The sequence below is a fragment of the Vipera berus genome, assembly GCF_964194415.1.
Source record: "Vipera berus genome assembly, chromosome: 16".
NCBI classification, from domain to species: domain Eukaryota; kingdom Metazoa; phylum Chordata; class Lepidosauria; order Squamata; family Viperidae; genus Vipera; species Vipera berus.
Window position 1 is genome coordinate 8,001,993 of NC_138219.1, and position 12,951 is coordinate 8,014,943.

A 12,951-nucleotide genomic window follows, 5' to 3' on the forward strand; every position below is an offset into this window, starting at 1 on the left:
TGAGATTAACACCCTTTCCTGGCCGGCCAGATGAATGGCGCCGGCGAGTTAAATCCACCTCTTTCTTCCCTTGACAAAGGTTTTGTAATATCCTCCCCACATTAAAAGCATCGTTTCTCATGACAAGACCACAGTGACTCAAGCAGCAAACAGCCCAAGCGGAGATTAAGCATCAACGCGGAGATTTTGCAATCACAAAGCGAAGTCCAAATGCCAGCGAATGGAGAGCGCTTCTCAACGGAGAGGAGGAGGAGGTTGAGAAGCAGAATCTTGCATCAGGGATGTTTTCCCGCTGAGACACACTTTCGGCCTCTCCCCGTCCCGAGTTTGGGATCAGGGCCCAGCCATCAGCCTCCAAAGATCAGATTCGGATCCGGCGTTAAAGAGACGTACAACCCGAAAAAGGTTGCGTTTTCCAAGCCACAACATGTAAGGGCAGCTTAAGCTTCAAAAGCCACTGTGGATAGGATAGGATAGGATAGAACAGAACAACAGAAGAGAACAGAATAATATAGAATAGAATAGAATAGAATAGAATAGAATAGAATAGAATAGAATAGAATAGAATAGAATAGAATAGAATAGAATAGAATAGAATAGAATAGAATAGAATAGGAGACTGGACAGCCATTTGCCTGAAATGGTATAAGGTTTCCTGCCTGAGCAGGGGGTTGGACTAGATGACCTCCAAGGTCCCTTCCAACATTATTATTATAGAATAGAATAATGAAGAACAGAATGGAAGGGGGAAGAGGAAGGAAGGAATAGAGAAGAGAGGGAGGGAGGAAAGAAGGAAAAAGGACAGAATAGAATAGAAAATAGAATATATACAAACAGAATACAGAATGCAGCATAGAATAGAATGCAGAACAGAACATAGAATATAAAAATAGAATAGAATAAAATAGAATAGATGTTTCCTAACATCAGTCCCCCCCCCACCGCCACCACCTGCAAATCCACTCTGCAAAACCTCCAGCAAATGTCATTTTTCACCCCCATTTTGCAACCTCTGTAGCCACAGCCCGCCCATCCCTAGGTCACGTTGGCTTTTGCAGCAACCGGGTGCAAATTGATGGCCTTTTTCTCATGCACCGACAAAGAGTTTTGGGGTGCAAGGATATTTCTTAGAAGGCGGGGGGCTTGGGGGGGGGGAAATAAGAGGATCTGAATGATAAAACAGGGCTTGTGAACTTTACAGGGCGGCATTGTCTGCCGCGTAGATTGTACAACCGCAAACTTTTCCGGGAGATTTTGTATTGCCAAGCGTTGGAGATTTGAAACCATGGCAGGCTTTTTTAAAAAAAAATGTGGGAAAAACAATTGTTAATTAAACTTAGGATGGTGGCATTCTTGAAGAAATGGGATGAATGAACACGTTAAAATTGGCGTTTGCTGTTTGGCCGCAGATGTTAAAACTGAAAAAGTTCCGCCTGGAGAAGAAAGAACAACATTGTCACCAAATCTTTTTCTGCCGCCATTGCATCCAGTAATAACCTAATTTAACTTTGCATTCTATGTTTCTATTTTAATGTTTGCATCCTCTTTGCATGCTTTTGTATCATTTTGAACTATGTTTCTATTGCAATGTTTACACTCTACCTACTGCATGCTTTTATTTCAAGGTCTCATTTTTATTTCAACACTTTAAAGGTTTGTGTTTGATTGCAAGCTGCTTTGTGCCTTGCTAGGATCAAGGGGAGCATAATTTTTTTTTTAAAAAATGCACACATTTGCTCCCCGTAGGACGCTCCCTTCCTTGCATCTAGAAAGCTAGTCTCTCAGGGAGAAAAGCCTCCGATCTTATCTTTTCCTTGCAAGCTCCACCCGTATACAGTTTCGAAAGCCAAACGTTTCAAGGAGGTTTTGGCCTTGCAAGGGAAAGATGAGAGCAGAGACCTTCTCCCTGAGAGACTAGATTTCTCGGTGCAGGGAAGGGGCCCGACATTGTGCAACGGGAGCAAAAATAGTTGGAGAGTTTCTCACCTGTCAACAACTCCTAGCCAGATAGTGGGAGTGGCTGGCTAGCTCTTCCCACAGTCCTTCTGGTGTGGGTTTAACCAGGACTCAAATTCGGTGCCAACTAACTTCTCCCACGCTGAGCGCAGCAAAAAAACAAGCTGGAATGCATCTCCCAGGAACACAACAGCTCTTCTGCTTCCAGACACCTCCCGCCACCCAAATTTTTTTTTTTTAAAAAGGAGGGCAAGAAAAATTAAAATACTAGCCCAGGACCCAATTCCCACCCAGCATAAGAAAACAGCTGGGCCTTTTCCTGAAGAGTGCGCCCAGATGTTGGGGGTCCATTCCAACCTCGGGGGGACCCCCAGGAATGTTTGATGCTTCATATTAGGAGCCTCTCTACCCCCCCTCATTTCAAAGGTTTTGCTGAGATCAGAAAAAAAATGCAGTGTGTGGGGTTTCTTTTTCACCAAAACACACCTCTTTGCGATGGCCTTAGGACTACAATGCCCCCCCCGCCCCCCAAAAAAAATTTCTGTTCTTAAAATTTTGCCCCATTTCACAACAACCTTTCTTGCTTCACTTGTTCAAGTGAATCCCTGCAATTTTTTAAGTGAGTGACAGGGTTGTAAAACCAATCCGGCTTCCTGCATGGACTTTGCTTGTCAGAAGGCGGCTGCAACCGTGGTAAGTACAGGTCAGTTGCCAAGCCTCTGAATGTCGATCACGTGACCAGGGGAAAAATGCTAGGTTTCTCATAAGCCACTTCAGTGCTGTTGTAACTTTGAACCCGTCGCTAAAGGGACTGTTTTAAACCCAGGGCTATCTGGGAAGCAACTTGTGGAAAAACAGGGACTGAGTGATATTTTTCCCCCCACCTTTGCTAGTTTTTAAGCATTTTTGTACTGTAGGTAAAACCGGGTTTGTTCCAAAGCAAAAGCCTGGGATTTTTTTCGATTAAATTATGGAAAAAACTGGCCGGTTTTTGCCTATCTGCGGCCGACGTCAGGAGCTAAACCTGGTTTGTTTGAAGAAATGCATTCTCGGCCTTCCAAGGCGCCTGGGAACACCACAAAGCAGGCCAAACTAAAATAATTTCCAGAAAAATAAGGCTGCAAGAGAACAGATCTATCCAAATGAAGGAACAAATCAGCATAAAAGAATAACAAGAATAAAGGAAGAATAAGAATCAGCCAACTGATTAGAAAGAAATGCCAGCCAGCCTCAACTATTTTGGGGGTGGTGGTGGTGGGGAAATGCAGATTTTGGAAAGAAAAGAGAGAGAGAGAGAGAGAGAGAGAAAGAGAGAGAAAGAGAGAGAGAGAGAGAGAGAGAGAGAGAGGTGTCTGTGTGTGTGTGTGTGTGTGTGTGTGTGTGTAAAGGGCAACCTGCTTCACAGCCCCCTCCCCAAAATTAAGCTGAATCTCAGCTTCCTCTCCACCAGAGCCCATCGTGGAAAATTAAATCAAACTGTCAGAGGTGGGGAGGTTTGCCCCCCCTTCCCTCTTGCCAACGGTGGAGCAGAAGAGGGGGGGGGAGAGAGGAGGGGGCTAAGTTAGCCCCTTCCCCAATAAAAAGGTGAGATCAAAGGGAAAGCCGAGCTTCCAAAGGAGGAAAGCGAAAGGGGAGTTTTTTTGGGGGGGGGGGCGCTGCAGGCACCTGGGCGGCCTTCAAACAAAGAAGATGCTGAGCGCGCCCAACATGGAGCCGGGCGCAGCCGAAGCCCCCCGGCCCAGCTCTCCTCCCCGCGACCCCCCCTCTCTCCCTCCCTCCCTCCGCCCGCCCCACCGCTTTAACTCCTTCCTTCCCAAAGTTTGAGAAACTTCTTTTTCAAGGGGAGACGCGGGCCCGGCGGGGGAAAGAGGGGAAGGGGGAGAGATTGAGTTGGGAGGGCTGCCTTTTTTTTGGAGGGGGGGGAAAGATTTTTTTTTTCTCCCCTGGCGCTTTCTTCCTGCCCTCGGACAAAGAAAGGGCTGCCCATCTTCCTCTGGGCAAGGATTTCGGATTATGGGATAGGGGTGTCTTAGCAATAGGAGGGGGGTGAGGGAGAGGCCTCTCGGGGTCCAGAGGCCCAGGGAGGGAAAGAAGGATTAAGGGGGGGGGAAGGAAGAAAGGAAAGGAAAAGAAGGAAGGATTGGAGGAAGGAAGGATTAGAAGGAGGAAGGAAGAAAAGAAGGAAGAATTAAGAGGAGGGGAAGGAAGGAAGGATTGGGGGAAGGAAGGAATAGAGGGAGGGAGGGAGGAAGGAAAAAAGAATGAATTAGGAGGAGAAGAAAGGAAGGAAAGGATTAGAGGGAGGGAGGAAGGAGGGGAAGGAAGAATTAAGAGGAGGGGAAGGAAGGAAGGAAGGAAGGAAGGAAGGAAGGAAGGAAGGAAAGGAAGGAAGAATTAAGAGGAGGGGAAGGAAGGAAAGGAAGGATTGGGGGAAGGAAGGATTAGAGGGGGAAGGAAGGAAGGAATGATTAGAGGGAGGAAGGAAGGAAAGAATGAATGAATTAAGAGGAGGGGAAGGAAGGAAGGAAGGAAGGGAGGGAGGGAGGAAGGGAAGGATTAGAGGCAGGGAGGAAGGAAGAAAGGAAGGAAGAATTAGGAGGGGAAGAAAGGAAGGATTGGGGGGGAAAGGAAGGATTAGAGGGAGGGAGGAAGGAAGGAAAGAAAGGAAGAATTAAGAGGAGGGGAAGGAAGGAAGGGATTGAGTGGGCAGACTCCTGGAAGTGGAGGATGGGCGCAGGAACCCCGGCGGCGCCCCCTCCCCACCCCTCCCCCCCTCTACCTGGGGTTGCTGGCGTTCCAGTAGACGCTGTGGCGGAGGCCCCGCACCTGCCGGCCCAGGAGGGCGCCCCAAAAGACGAAGAGCCCCCAGGGCAGCGCCTCAATGGGGCGCATCGCTGCGCCGGGAGGGAAAAGGGGGGCGCAGCGTTGGCGGCGGGAGGGGAGAAAAAGCCCGGCCGGAGCCCCGCCCCCGCCTCGCTCGCAACTTTCCGCCAATCGGCAGCCGCGCTCCGGCCCCAAAAGAAAAACAAAACTTGGAGCCAAACTTCGCAGCGAGGATGGAGGCGGGGGGGGGGAGGAGGAGGAGAAGGGGGGGGGAGTTAACTCTTGGCGGCCCGCTGCCTCCATTCATTCGGGGAGCTAAAAGGGAGGGGGGGTGGGGGGCCAACATTCCCGCCTGCTTCTGCTCCTCTTCAATCCATCAGAATGGAGCTGGACCTCCGAGGTCATCCAGTCCAACCCCCTGCTCAAAAGACAGAAAAGCAGAGCCGGGAGGGACCTCGGAGGTCATCTAGTCCCAACCCTCTGATCAAAGGAGAGAATAACAGAGCTGGAAGGGACCTCGAAGGTCATCTAGTCTCAACCCCCTGATCAAAAGACAGAAAAGCAGAGCTGGGAGGGACCTCGGAGGTCATCTAGTCCCAACCCCCTGCTCAAAAGACAGAAAAGCAGAGCTGGGAGGGACCTCGGAGGTCATCCAGTCCAACCCCCCGCTCAAAAGACAGAATAACAGAGCTGGGAGGGACCTCGGAGGTCATCTAGTCCCAACCCCCTGCTCAAAAGACAGAAAAGCAGAGCCGGGAGGGACCTCGGAGGTCATCTAGTCCCACCCCCCTGATCAAAGGAGAGAATAACAGAGCTGGAAGGGACCTCGGAGGTCATCTAGTCCCAACCCCCTGATCAAAAGACAGAAAAGCAGAGCCGGGAGGGACCTCGGAGGTCATCTAGTCCCACCCCCCTGATCAAAGGAGAGAATAACAGAGCTGGAAGGGACCTCGGAGGTCATCTAGTCCCAACCCCCTGATCAAAAGACAGAAAAGCAGAGCTGGGAGGGACCTCGGAGGTCATCTAGTCCCAACCCTCTGATCAAAGGAGAGAATAACAGAGCTGGAAGGGACCTCGGAGGTCATCTAGTCCCAACCCCCTGATCAAAAGACAGAAAAGCAGAGCTGGGAGGGACCTCGGAGGTCATCTAGTCCCAACCCCCTGCTCAAAAGACAGAAAAGCAGAGCTGGGAGGGGCCTCGGAGGTCATCTAGTCCCAACCCTCTGATCAAAGGAGAGAATAACAGAGCTGGAAGGGACCTCGGAGGTCATCTAGTCCCAACCCCCAGCTCAAAAGACAGAAAAGCAGAGCTGGGAGGGACCTCGGAGGTCATCCAGTCCAACCCCCTGCTCAAAAGACAGAAAAGCAGAGCCGGGAGGGACCTCGGAGGTCATCTAGTCCCAACCCTCTGATCAAAGGAGAGAATAACAGAGCTGGAAGGGACCTCGAAGGTCATCTAGTCTCAACCCCCTGATCAAAAGACAGAAAAGCAGAGCTGGGAGGGACCTCGGAGGTCATCTAGTCCCAACCCCCTGCTCAAAAGACAGAAAAGCAGAGCTGGGAGGGACCTCGGAGGTCATCCAGTCCAACCCCCCGCTCAAAAGACAGAATAACAGAGCTGGGAGGGACCTCGGAGGTCATCTAGTCCCAACCCCCTGCTCAAAAGACAGAAAAGCAGAGCCGGGAGGGACCTCGGAGGTCATCTAGTCCCACCCCCCTGATCAAAGGAGAGAATAACAGAGCTGGAAGGGACCTCGGAGGTCATCTAGTCCCAACCCCCTGATCAAAAGACAGAAAAGCAGAGCCGGGAGGGACCTCGGAGGTCATCTAGTCCCACCCCCCTGATCAAAGGAGAGAATAACAGAGCTGGAAGGGACCTCGGAGGTCATCTAGTCCCAACCCCCTGATCAAAAGACAGAAAAGCAGAGCTGGGAGGGACCTCGGAGGTCATCTAGTCCCAACCCTCTGATCAAAGGAGAGAATAACAGAGCTGGAAGGGACCTCGGAGGTCATCTAGTCCCAACCCCCTGATCAAAAGACAGAAAAGCAGAGCTGGGAGGGACCTCGGAGGTCATCTAGTCCCAACCCCCTGCTCAAAAGACAGAAAAGCAGAGCTGGGAGGGGCCTCGGAGGTCATCTAGTCCCAACCCTCTGATCAAAGGAGAGAATAACAGAGCTGGAAGGGACCTCGGAGGTCATCTAGTCCCAACCCCCAGCTCAAAAGACAGAAAAGCAGAGCTGGGAGGGACCTCGGAGGTCATCCAGTCCAACCCCCTGCTCAAAAGACAGAAAAGCAGAGCCGGGAGGGACCTCGGAGGTCATCTAGTCCCAACCCTCTGATCAAAGGAGAGAATAACAGAGCTGGAAGGGACCTCGAAGGTCATCTAGTCTCAACCCCCTGATCAAAAGACAGAAAAGCAGAGCTGGGAGGGACCTCGGAGGTCATCTAGTCCCAACCCCCTGCTCAAAAGACAGAAAAGCAGAGCTGGGAGGGACCTCGGAGGTCATCCAGTCCAACCCCCCGCTCAAAAGACAGAATAACAGAGCTGGGAGGGACCTCGGAGGTCATCTAGTCCCAACCCCCTGCTCAAAAGACAGAAAAGCAGAGCCGGGAGGGACCTCGGAGGTCATCTAGTCCCACCCCCCTGATCAAAGGAGAGAATAACAGAGCTGGAAGGGACCTCGGAGGTCATCTAGTCCCAACCCCCTGATCAAAAGACAGAAAAGCAGAGCCGGGAGGGACCTCGGAGGTCATCTAGTCCCACCCCCCTGATCAAAGGAGAGAATAACAGAGCTGGAAGGGACCTCGGAGGTCATCTAGTCCCAACCCCCTGATCAAAAGACAGAAAAGCAGAGCTGGGAGGGACCTCGGAGGTCATCTAGTCCCAACCCTCTGATCAAAGGAGAGAATAACAGAGCTGGAAGGGACCTCGGAGGTCATCTAGTCCCAACCCCCTGATCAAAAGACAGAAAAGCAGAGCTGGGAGGGACCTCGGAGGTCATCTAGTCCCAACCCCCTGCTCAAAAGACAGAAAAGCAGAGCTGGGAGGGGCCTCGGAGGTCATCTAGTCCCAACCCTCTGATCAAAGGAGAGAATAACAGAGCTGGAAGGGACCTCGGAGGTCATCTAGTCCCAACCCCCAGCTCAAAAGACAGAAAAGCAGAGCTGGGAGGGACCTCGGAGGTCATCCAGTCCAACCCCCTGCTCAAAAGACAGAAAAGCAGAGCTGGGAGGGGCCTCGGAGGTCATCTAGTCCCAACCCTCTGATCAAAGGAGAGAATAACAGAGCTGGAAGGGACCTCGAAGGTCATCTAGTCTCAACCCCCTGCTCAAAAGACAGAAAAGCAGAGCTGGGAGGGACCTCGGAGGTCATCTAGTCCAACCCCCTGCTCAAAAGACAGAATAACAGAGCTGGGAGGGACCTCGGAGGTCATCTAGTCCCAACCCCCAGCTCAAAAGACAGAAAAGCAGAGCTGGGAGGGACCTCGGAGGTCATCCAGTCCAACCCCCTGCTCAAAAGACAGAAAAGCAGAGCTGGGAGGGACCTCGGAGGTCATCCAGTCCAACCCCCTGCTCAAAAGACACACAAACATTTAAGCCATTTAGTTTTAGGTTATCCCAGTGGCGGTGTGTTCCTTCGTCATTGTTTATTTCATAATTCTATGGTTTTACTTCTGTTGTCCCTTCTTTCATTTCTCTTTTTCTTATTGGAAGCTGCCTGGAATAGTCCTTGTGGCGAGATAAGACGGCGAATACATTTTCACCGATAAATAAATCTTTATTTATATAGTTTTATCTATGTAGAGTGCCACCTGCATCCGAGCTGGCCAGGTGTCACCTGCAAGGCGGGGAGTTGCCTAGCTGGATCCGCCAGAACCTCCAGCTCCGAAGGCAGTCTATCTGGATGAAACTGAATCTCCACGCTGTACGGAGGCCTTTTTAAGGTCTTCTGATATTAGCAAAGGGATTCCGAACAAACCTGAAATGGTGGTTTATATTTTTTAAAAAGGGGAAACTGAGGGTGGGAGTGTGTGTGTGTGGGGGGGGAACCTTTGAAGAGAGAAGTGTCTTTTGCTTCTTCTTTGATCGTGGCTGCTCTTTATCTGCTTCCTACTCGTTTAATAAATCAAATTAATTAAATTAAAGGCAGGGCTTGGAAGGGAAGGAGAAGGTGGACCGAGGCGCCATCTAGTGGAGAAATCAGAGATTGGGGAAGGGGAGAGAAAACACAGCTTAGTCCTCCACTTAACGACTAAAACGAACCCGCACGTTTCTGTTGCTAAGTGAGTTTGGTCCCATTGGACGACGTTCCTCGCCACGTCCGTAAAGCGAGCCCCTACAGTTGTTCAATTAGTCACACGGTCGTTAAGTCAATCTGGCTTCCCTCTGGACTTGTCAGAAGGTCGCAAAAGGGGATCAGGGGAGCCCGGGACACGGCAACCGTCGTTAAGTAGGAACCAGTGGCCAAGCGGCTGAATTAGGATCACGTGACCACGGGGACGCTGCAACGCAAGAGCCAAAAAAACCCCGGTCCCAAGTCACTTCGTTTTTTCCCCCCAGTGCCGTTGTAACTTTGAACTGGCCACTAAACGAACCGTCGTAAATCGAGGACATCCAGTCAACGCTTTCCCTCGCCGAAAAACAGAGAATTTGCCTCCAAATCAAGGGAGTTTCTCCCTTTTTATTAAGGAAAAAAAAAAGATGGCCTCCAAACCATTCTGGTGAATCTATTCCAGTGGAGACGGATCCAATAGCTTTCCTCTCGCACACGTGTGGGTGTGCAACTCCCATTGCACATGTCCAGAGTTGCACCTCCAGGGGGCGCCACAGTGATTCACCTTGCTAGTGCAAATACATATATATATATTTCCCCAGAATTCCCCCAGGAGAAGATTCGAAGCAGGTCATAATGGCATCCCTTTAGCCAAGTTAGGACCCATGGCCGCTAGGCCACAAACTTCCCAGGGATCCAATGTCTGTCCCGGACAAGCTGCCATCGCTGTCCCGAGCTTGCGACGGAGGGGGGGGGGCGCGGCGCTCTGCAAAATGTACAGCCAAACTCAGCCAAGCGAGCCGCGGGGAAGATGGCGGACGGTCCTTTCCGCAAGAAGTGACTTGTGCAGCTCGAGGGAGCGAGCCAGGTTATATTTTGCCAGTGTGTCCGGAAGAACCGGCCAGCGTGGGAGGGGGTGGGGGGGCCGGTCTGGAAGAAAAACAAGAGAAAGAAAACTCAGGTAAGTCCTCGACTTATGACCGCAATTGAGCCCAGCACTTCCGTTGCTAAGCGAGACATTTATGAAGTGCATTTTGCTCCGTTTTACGTCCTTCCGCGCCACGGTTCCATGCACTGTCCTGGGATCGTGTGAATGCATCGTTTTGTGGGGAAGCCACCATTTACACACACCGGCTTTTTTGCCAAAAAATAGTACTTCCTTCCTATCTTGGGGCTCACCTGGATGGCAACATCTGGACCTCGGGATCACAGCTGGACACGGCACGGGGCGGGTCCGAAGGCAACGGCTTCTGAGGAGGAGGGGGTGGCTTGGCAGGGCCAGGGGACTGGGGGAAAAAAAAGCCAAAATGGCGTGAACGAAAGGCCGTGAATCAAGGCAGGGCCCACCCCTCAAATGTTCCCTTTGCACCAATGGGTCTGGGGGACTTTCAGAGGGGTGGACGTCAACTCCCAGAATTCCCCAGCCAGCCTCCTTTTTGCCTCGTGAGTTGGAGGCCATCTTAGAAGGGGGGCCTTGGGCAGGGGTGCTGTGCCCTGAATGTAGGGAGGACTTTGAATTCTGGGAGTTGAAGTCCACCTCTCTTAAAGCAGGCTGTCTGGGGGATTTTGGGAGTTGAAGTCCACATAGCTTAAATCAAGGTAGCTGGGGGATCCTGGGAGCTGAAGTCCACATAGCTTAAATCAAGCTAGCTGGGGGATCCTGGGAGCTGAAGTCCACATAGCTTAAATCAAGTTGGCTGGGGGATCCTGGAAGTCCACATAGCTTAAATCAAGGTAGCTGGGGGATCCTGGGAGTTGAAGTCCACCTCTCTTAAAGCAGGCTGTCTGGGGGATTTTGGGAGTTGAAGTCCACATAGCTTAAATCAAGGTAGCTGGGGGATCCTGGGAGCTGAAGTCCACATAGCTTAAATCAAGCTAGCTGGGGGATCCTGGGAGCTGAAGTCCACATAGCTTAAATCAAGTTGGCTGGGGGATCCTGGAAGTCCACATAGCTTAAATCAAGGTAGCTGGGGGATCCTGGGAGTTGAAGTCCACCTCTCTTAAAGCATGCTGTCTGGGGGATCCTGGGAGCTGAAGTCCACATAGCTTAAATCAAGTTGGCTGGGGGATCCTGGAAGTCCACCTCTCTTAAAGCATGCTGTCTGGGGGATTCTGGGAGTTGAAGTCCACCCCTCTTAAAGCTGCCAAGGTTGAGAAAGGCTACTCTGGCTGTTCTCCCCACTTTTCCATTTGCTCCACCACCACCCCGGGCCGAGTCAGTTCATCTCCACCTCGAAAGGGGTAAAGGATTACCTGATTTTTAGGAATAGGGTCAGGAGGCAGCGGGCGTATAGGAGGGCCCGGCCGATCCCCAGCGGAGTCCTGGGCAGAAAGTGTTCAGATAGCAAAGAACAACATGCAAGGTTGAAGAGGGGTTATTATTTTTTTTTCCAGAGAGGAGATAAGAAATGATAATTAACTAAGGAGAAACATCAGCTCATAGTTCAGGATCTTAAGGGGGAAAAAAGGCAACTGATTGGTTGCGAGGCTGAACAAGACCTTGGGACAGGCAGTCCTTGACTTGCGATCCCGACGGATCCCGACACTTTTGTCGCTAAGTGAAACGTTCGTTCAGCGGGTTTCGCCCCCTTTTGCGACCTTTCTCTCCACGGTCGCTAAGTGAATCACTTCAGCTGTTAAGTTAGTCAGATGGTCATAAAAGTTAGTCTGGCGTCCCTGCCGGTCATCTGGTCGCAAAAAAGGGATCGCCTGACCCCAGTGGACGCGGTGACCGTCGTCAATAGGAACGCCTGGATTTTGATCACGTGACCACGGGGACGCTGCAACGGTCGTAAGTGTGAAAAACGGTCACAGCTCGCTTTTTCGGCGATGTGGCAACTGCAAACGTTCGCTAAATAAAACCGTCGTAAGCCAAGGACTTCCTGTCTTTTAAATCTTCTTCAAAGCCTCCGGAAAGAGTGAAAGACAAGCAGATCGGACTCCGGGCGTCGCGAGGATCGCCTGTGGTGTCCGCTAACTCCATCGCTTGCTAATCCGGAGTAGGAAAAGTGGGGTGCAATGTGAAGGGGGACAAAGGAGTGGGGGGGGGTGTTGGGGGAGGGTGTCTCCTGCCTCATCCTTTCATGCCTATCCATGCAAGGCACATGCCTAGAAGAAGCTACAAAGATCCCTCTTTCCCTCTCCCAACTCGGTTACCTGTGGATCCTTCAGGATCGGGTCGGGCGGCAGCGGCTTGGAAGGTGGGTCGGGCCGCGGGGTACCCAACGCAACGGGCTGCTGCAGCGAGACGGAGAGAGAAGGAGCGCCCGGGAAGGACGGGAGGAAGAGAAAGAGAAAGAATGGAGGAGAAGCCTAAACATAGGGACTGGTGACATGCCGGTGGTTAACTCAGACGATGCCATGCGTGGTTTGGTGGGGGGGGGCACCATGCACCATGCACCAACTGGGGAAAGAAGGAAAAGCAGCCAGAAAGAGGAGAGCGACCCAGATTTGATGGGGAGGTCAGGGGTCTTGACCTGCGTCACCCCCGTTAATCCTTCCTCTCTTTGACCACTCATTCTGCTCCCCCCCCCAAAATACAACCCCACAGACATTGTAACCAGACTGGCTGATTTTCCCCTTCGATCGGCAACTTCGGAAAAACCCCTTTATTCCAAAATCGAAAACGAGATCCGATAACCTCTGGATAGGGCATTCTGCTTTCCAGGCCTTCGCTTCCCTTCCTTTTGGGAGACCCCAATTCCTCGAGATCAAATTGGTGGCCCCCCAAACTACAGTGGGGCAAGAGATGGGAGAATCCTCTCTCTCTTTTTGCAATGTTTTTTTTTTCCCTCTCTTGGTTTTCCAATAGATGCCGCAGCCTTGGAAACATCCTAAATTAACTTTAAATCTTCCCCGGGATTAACTCTGTCCGGTTCTGCGGGAAGCAACATTGGTT

General features: G+C 51.4%; 1 protein-coding gene across 1 annotated transcript in view; it reads right to left on the minus strand.

The window, feature by feature from the left end:
• The window catches only part of ADAM15 (ADAM metallopeptidase domain 15), a 31,047-nt gene that overhangs the window by 4,357 nt on the left and 13,739 nt on the right, over positions 1-12,951 (minus strand). The window contains exons 22-26 of the mRNA XM_081340113.1: positions 12,210-12,287; positions 11,307-11,375; positions 9,739-9,983; positions 5,060-5,094; positions 4,736-4,850 (exon numbers count right to left, since the gene is read on the minus strand). Of these exons, the coding sequence (XP_081196239.1) occupies positions 4,736-4,850; positions 5,060-5,094; positions 9,739-9,983; positions 11,307-11,375; positions 12,210-12,287 (542 nt within the window). The remainder of the gene's footprint in view (positions 1-4,735; positions 4,851-5,059; positions 5,095-9,738; positions 9,984-11,306; positions 11,376-12,209; positions 12,288-12,951) is intronic.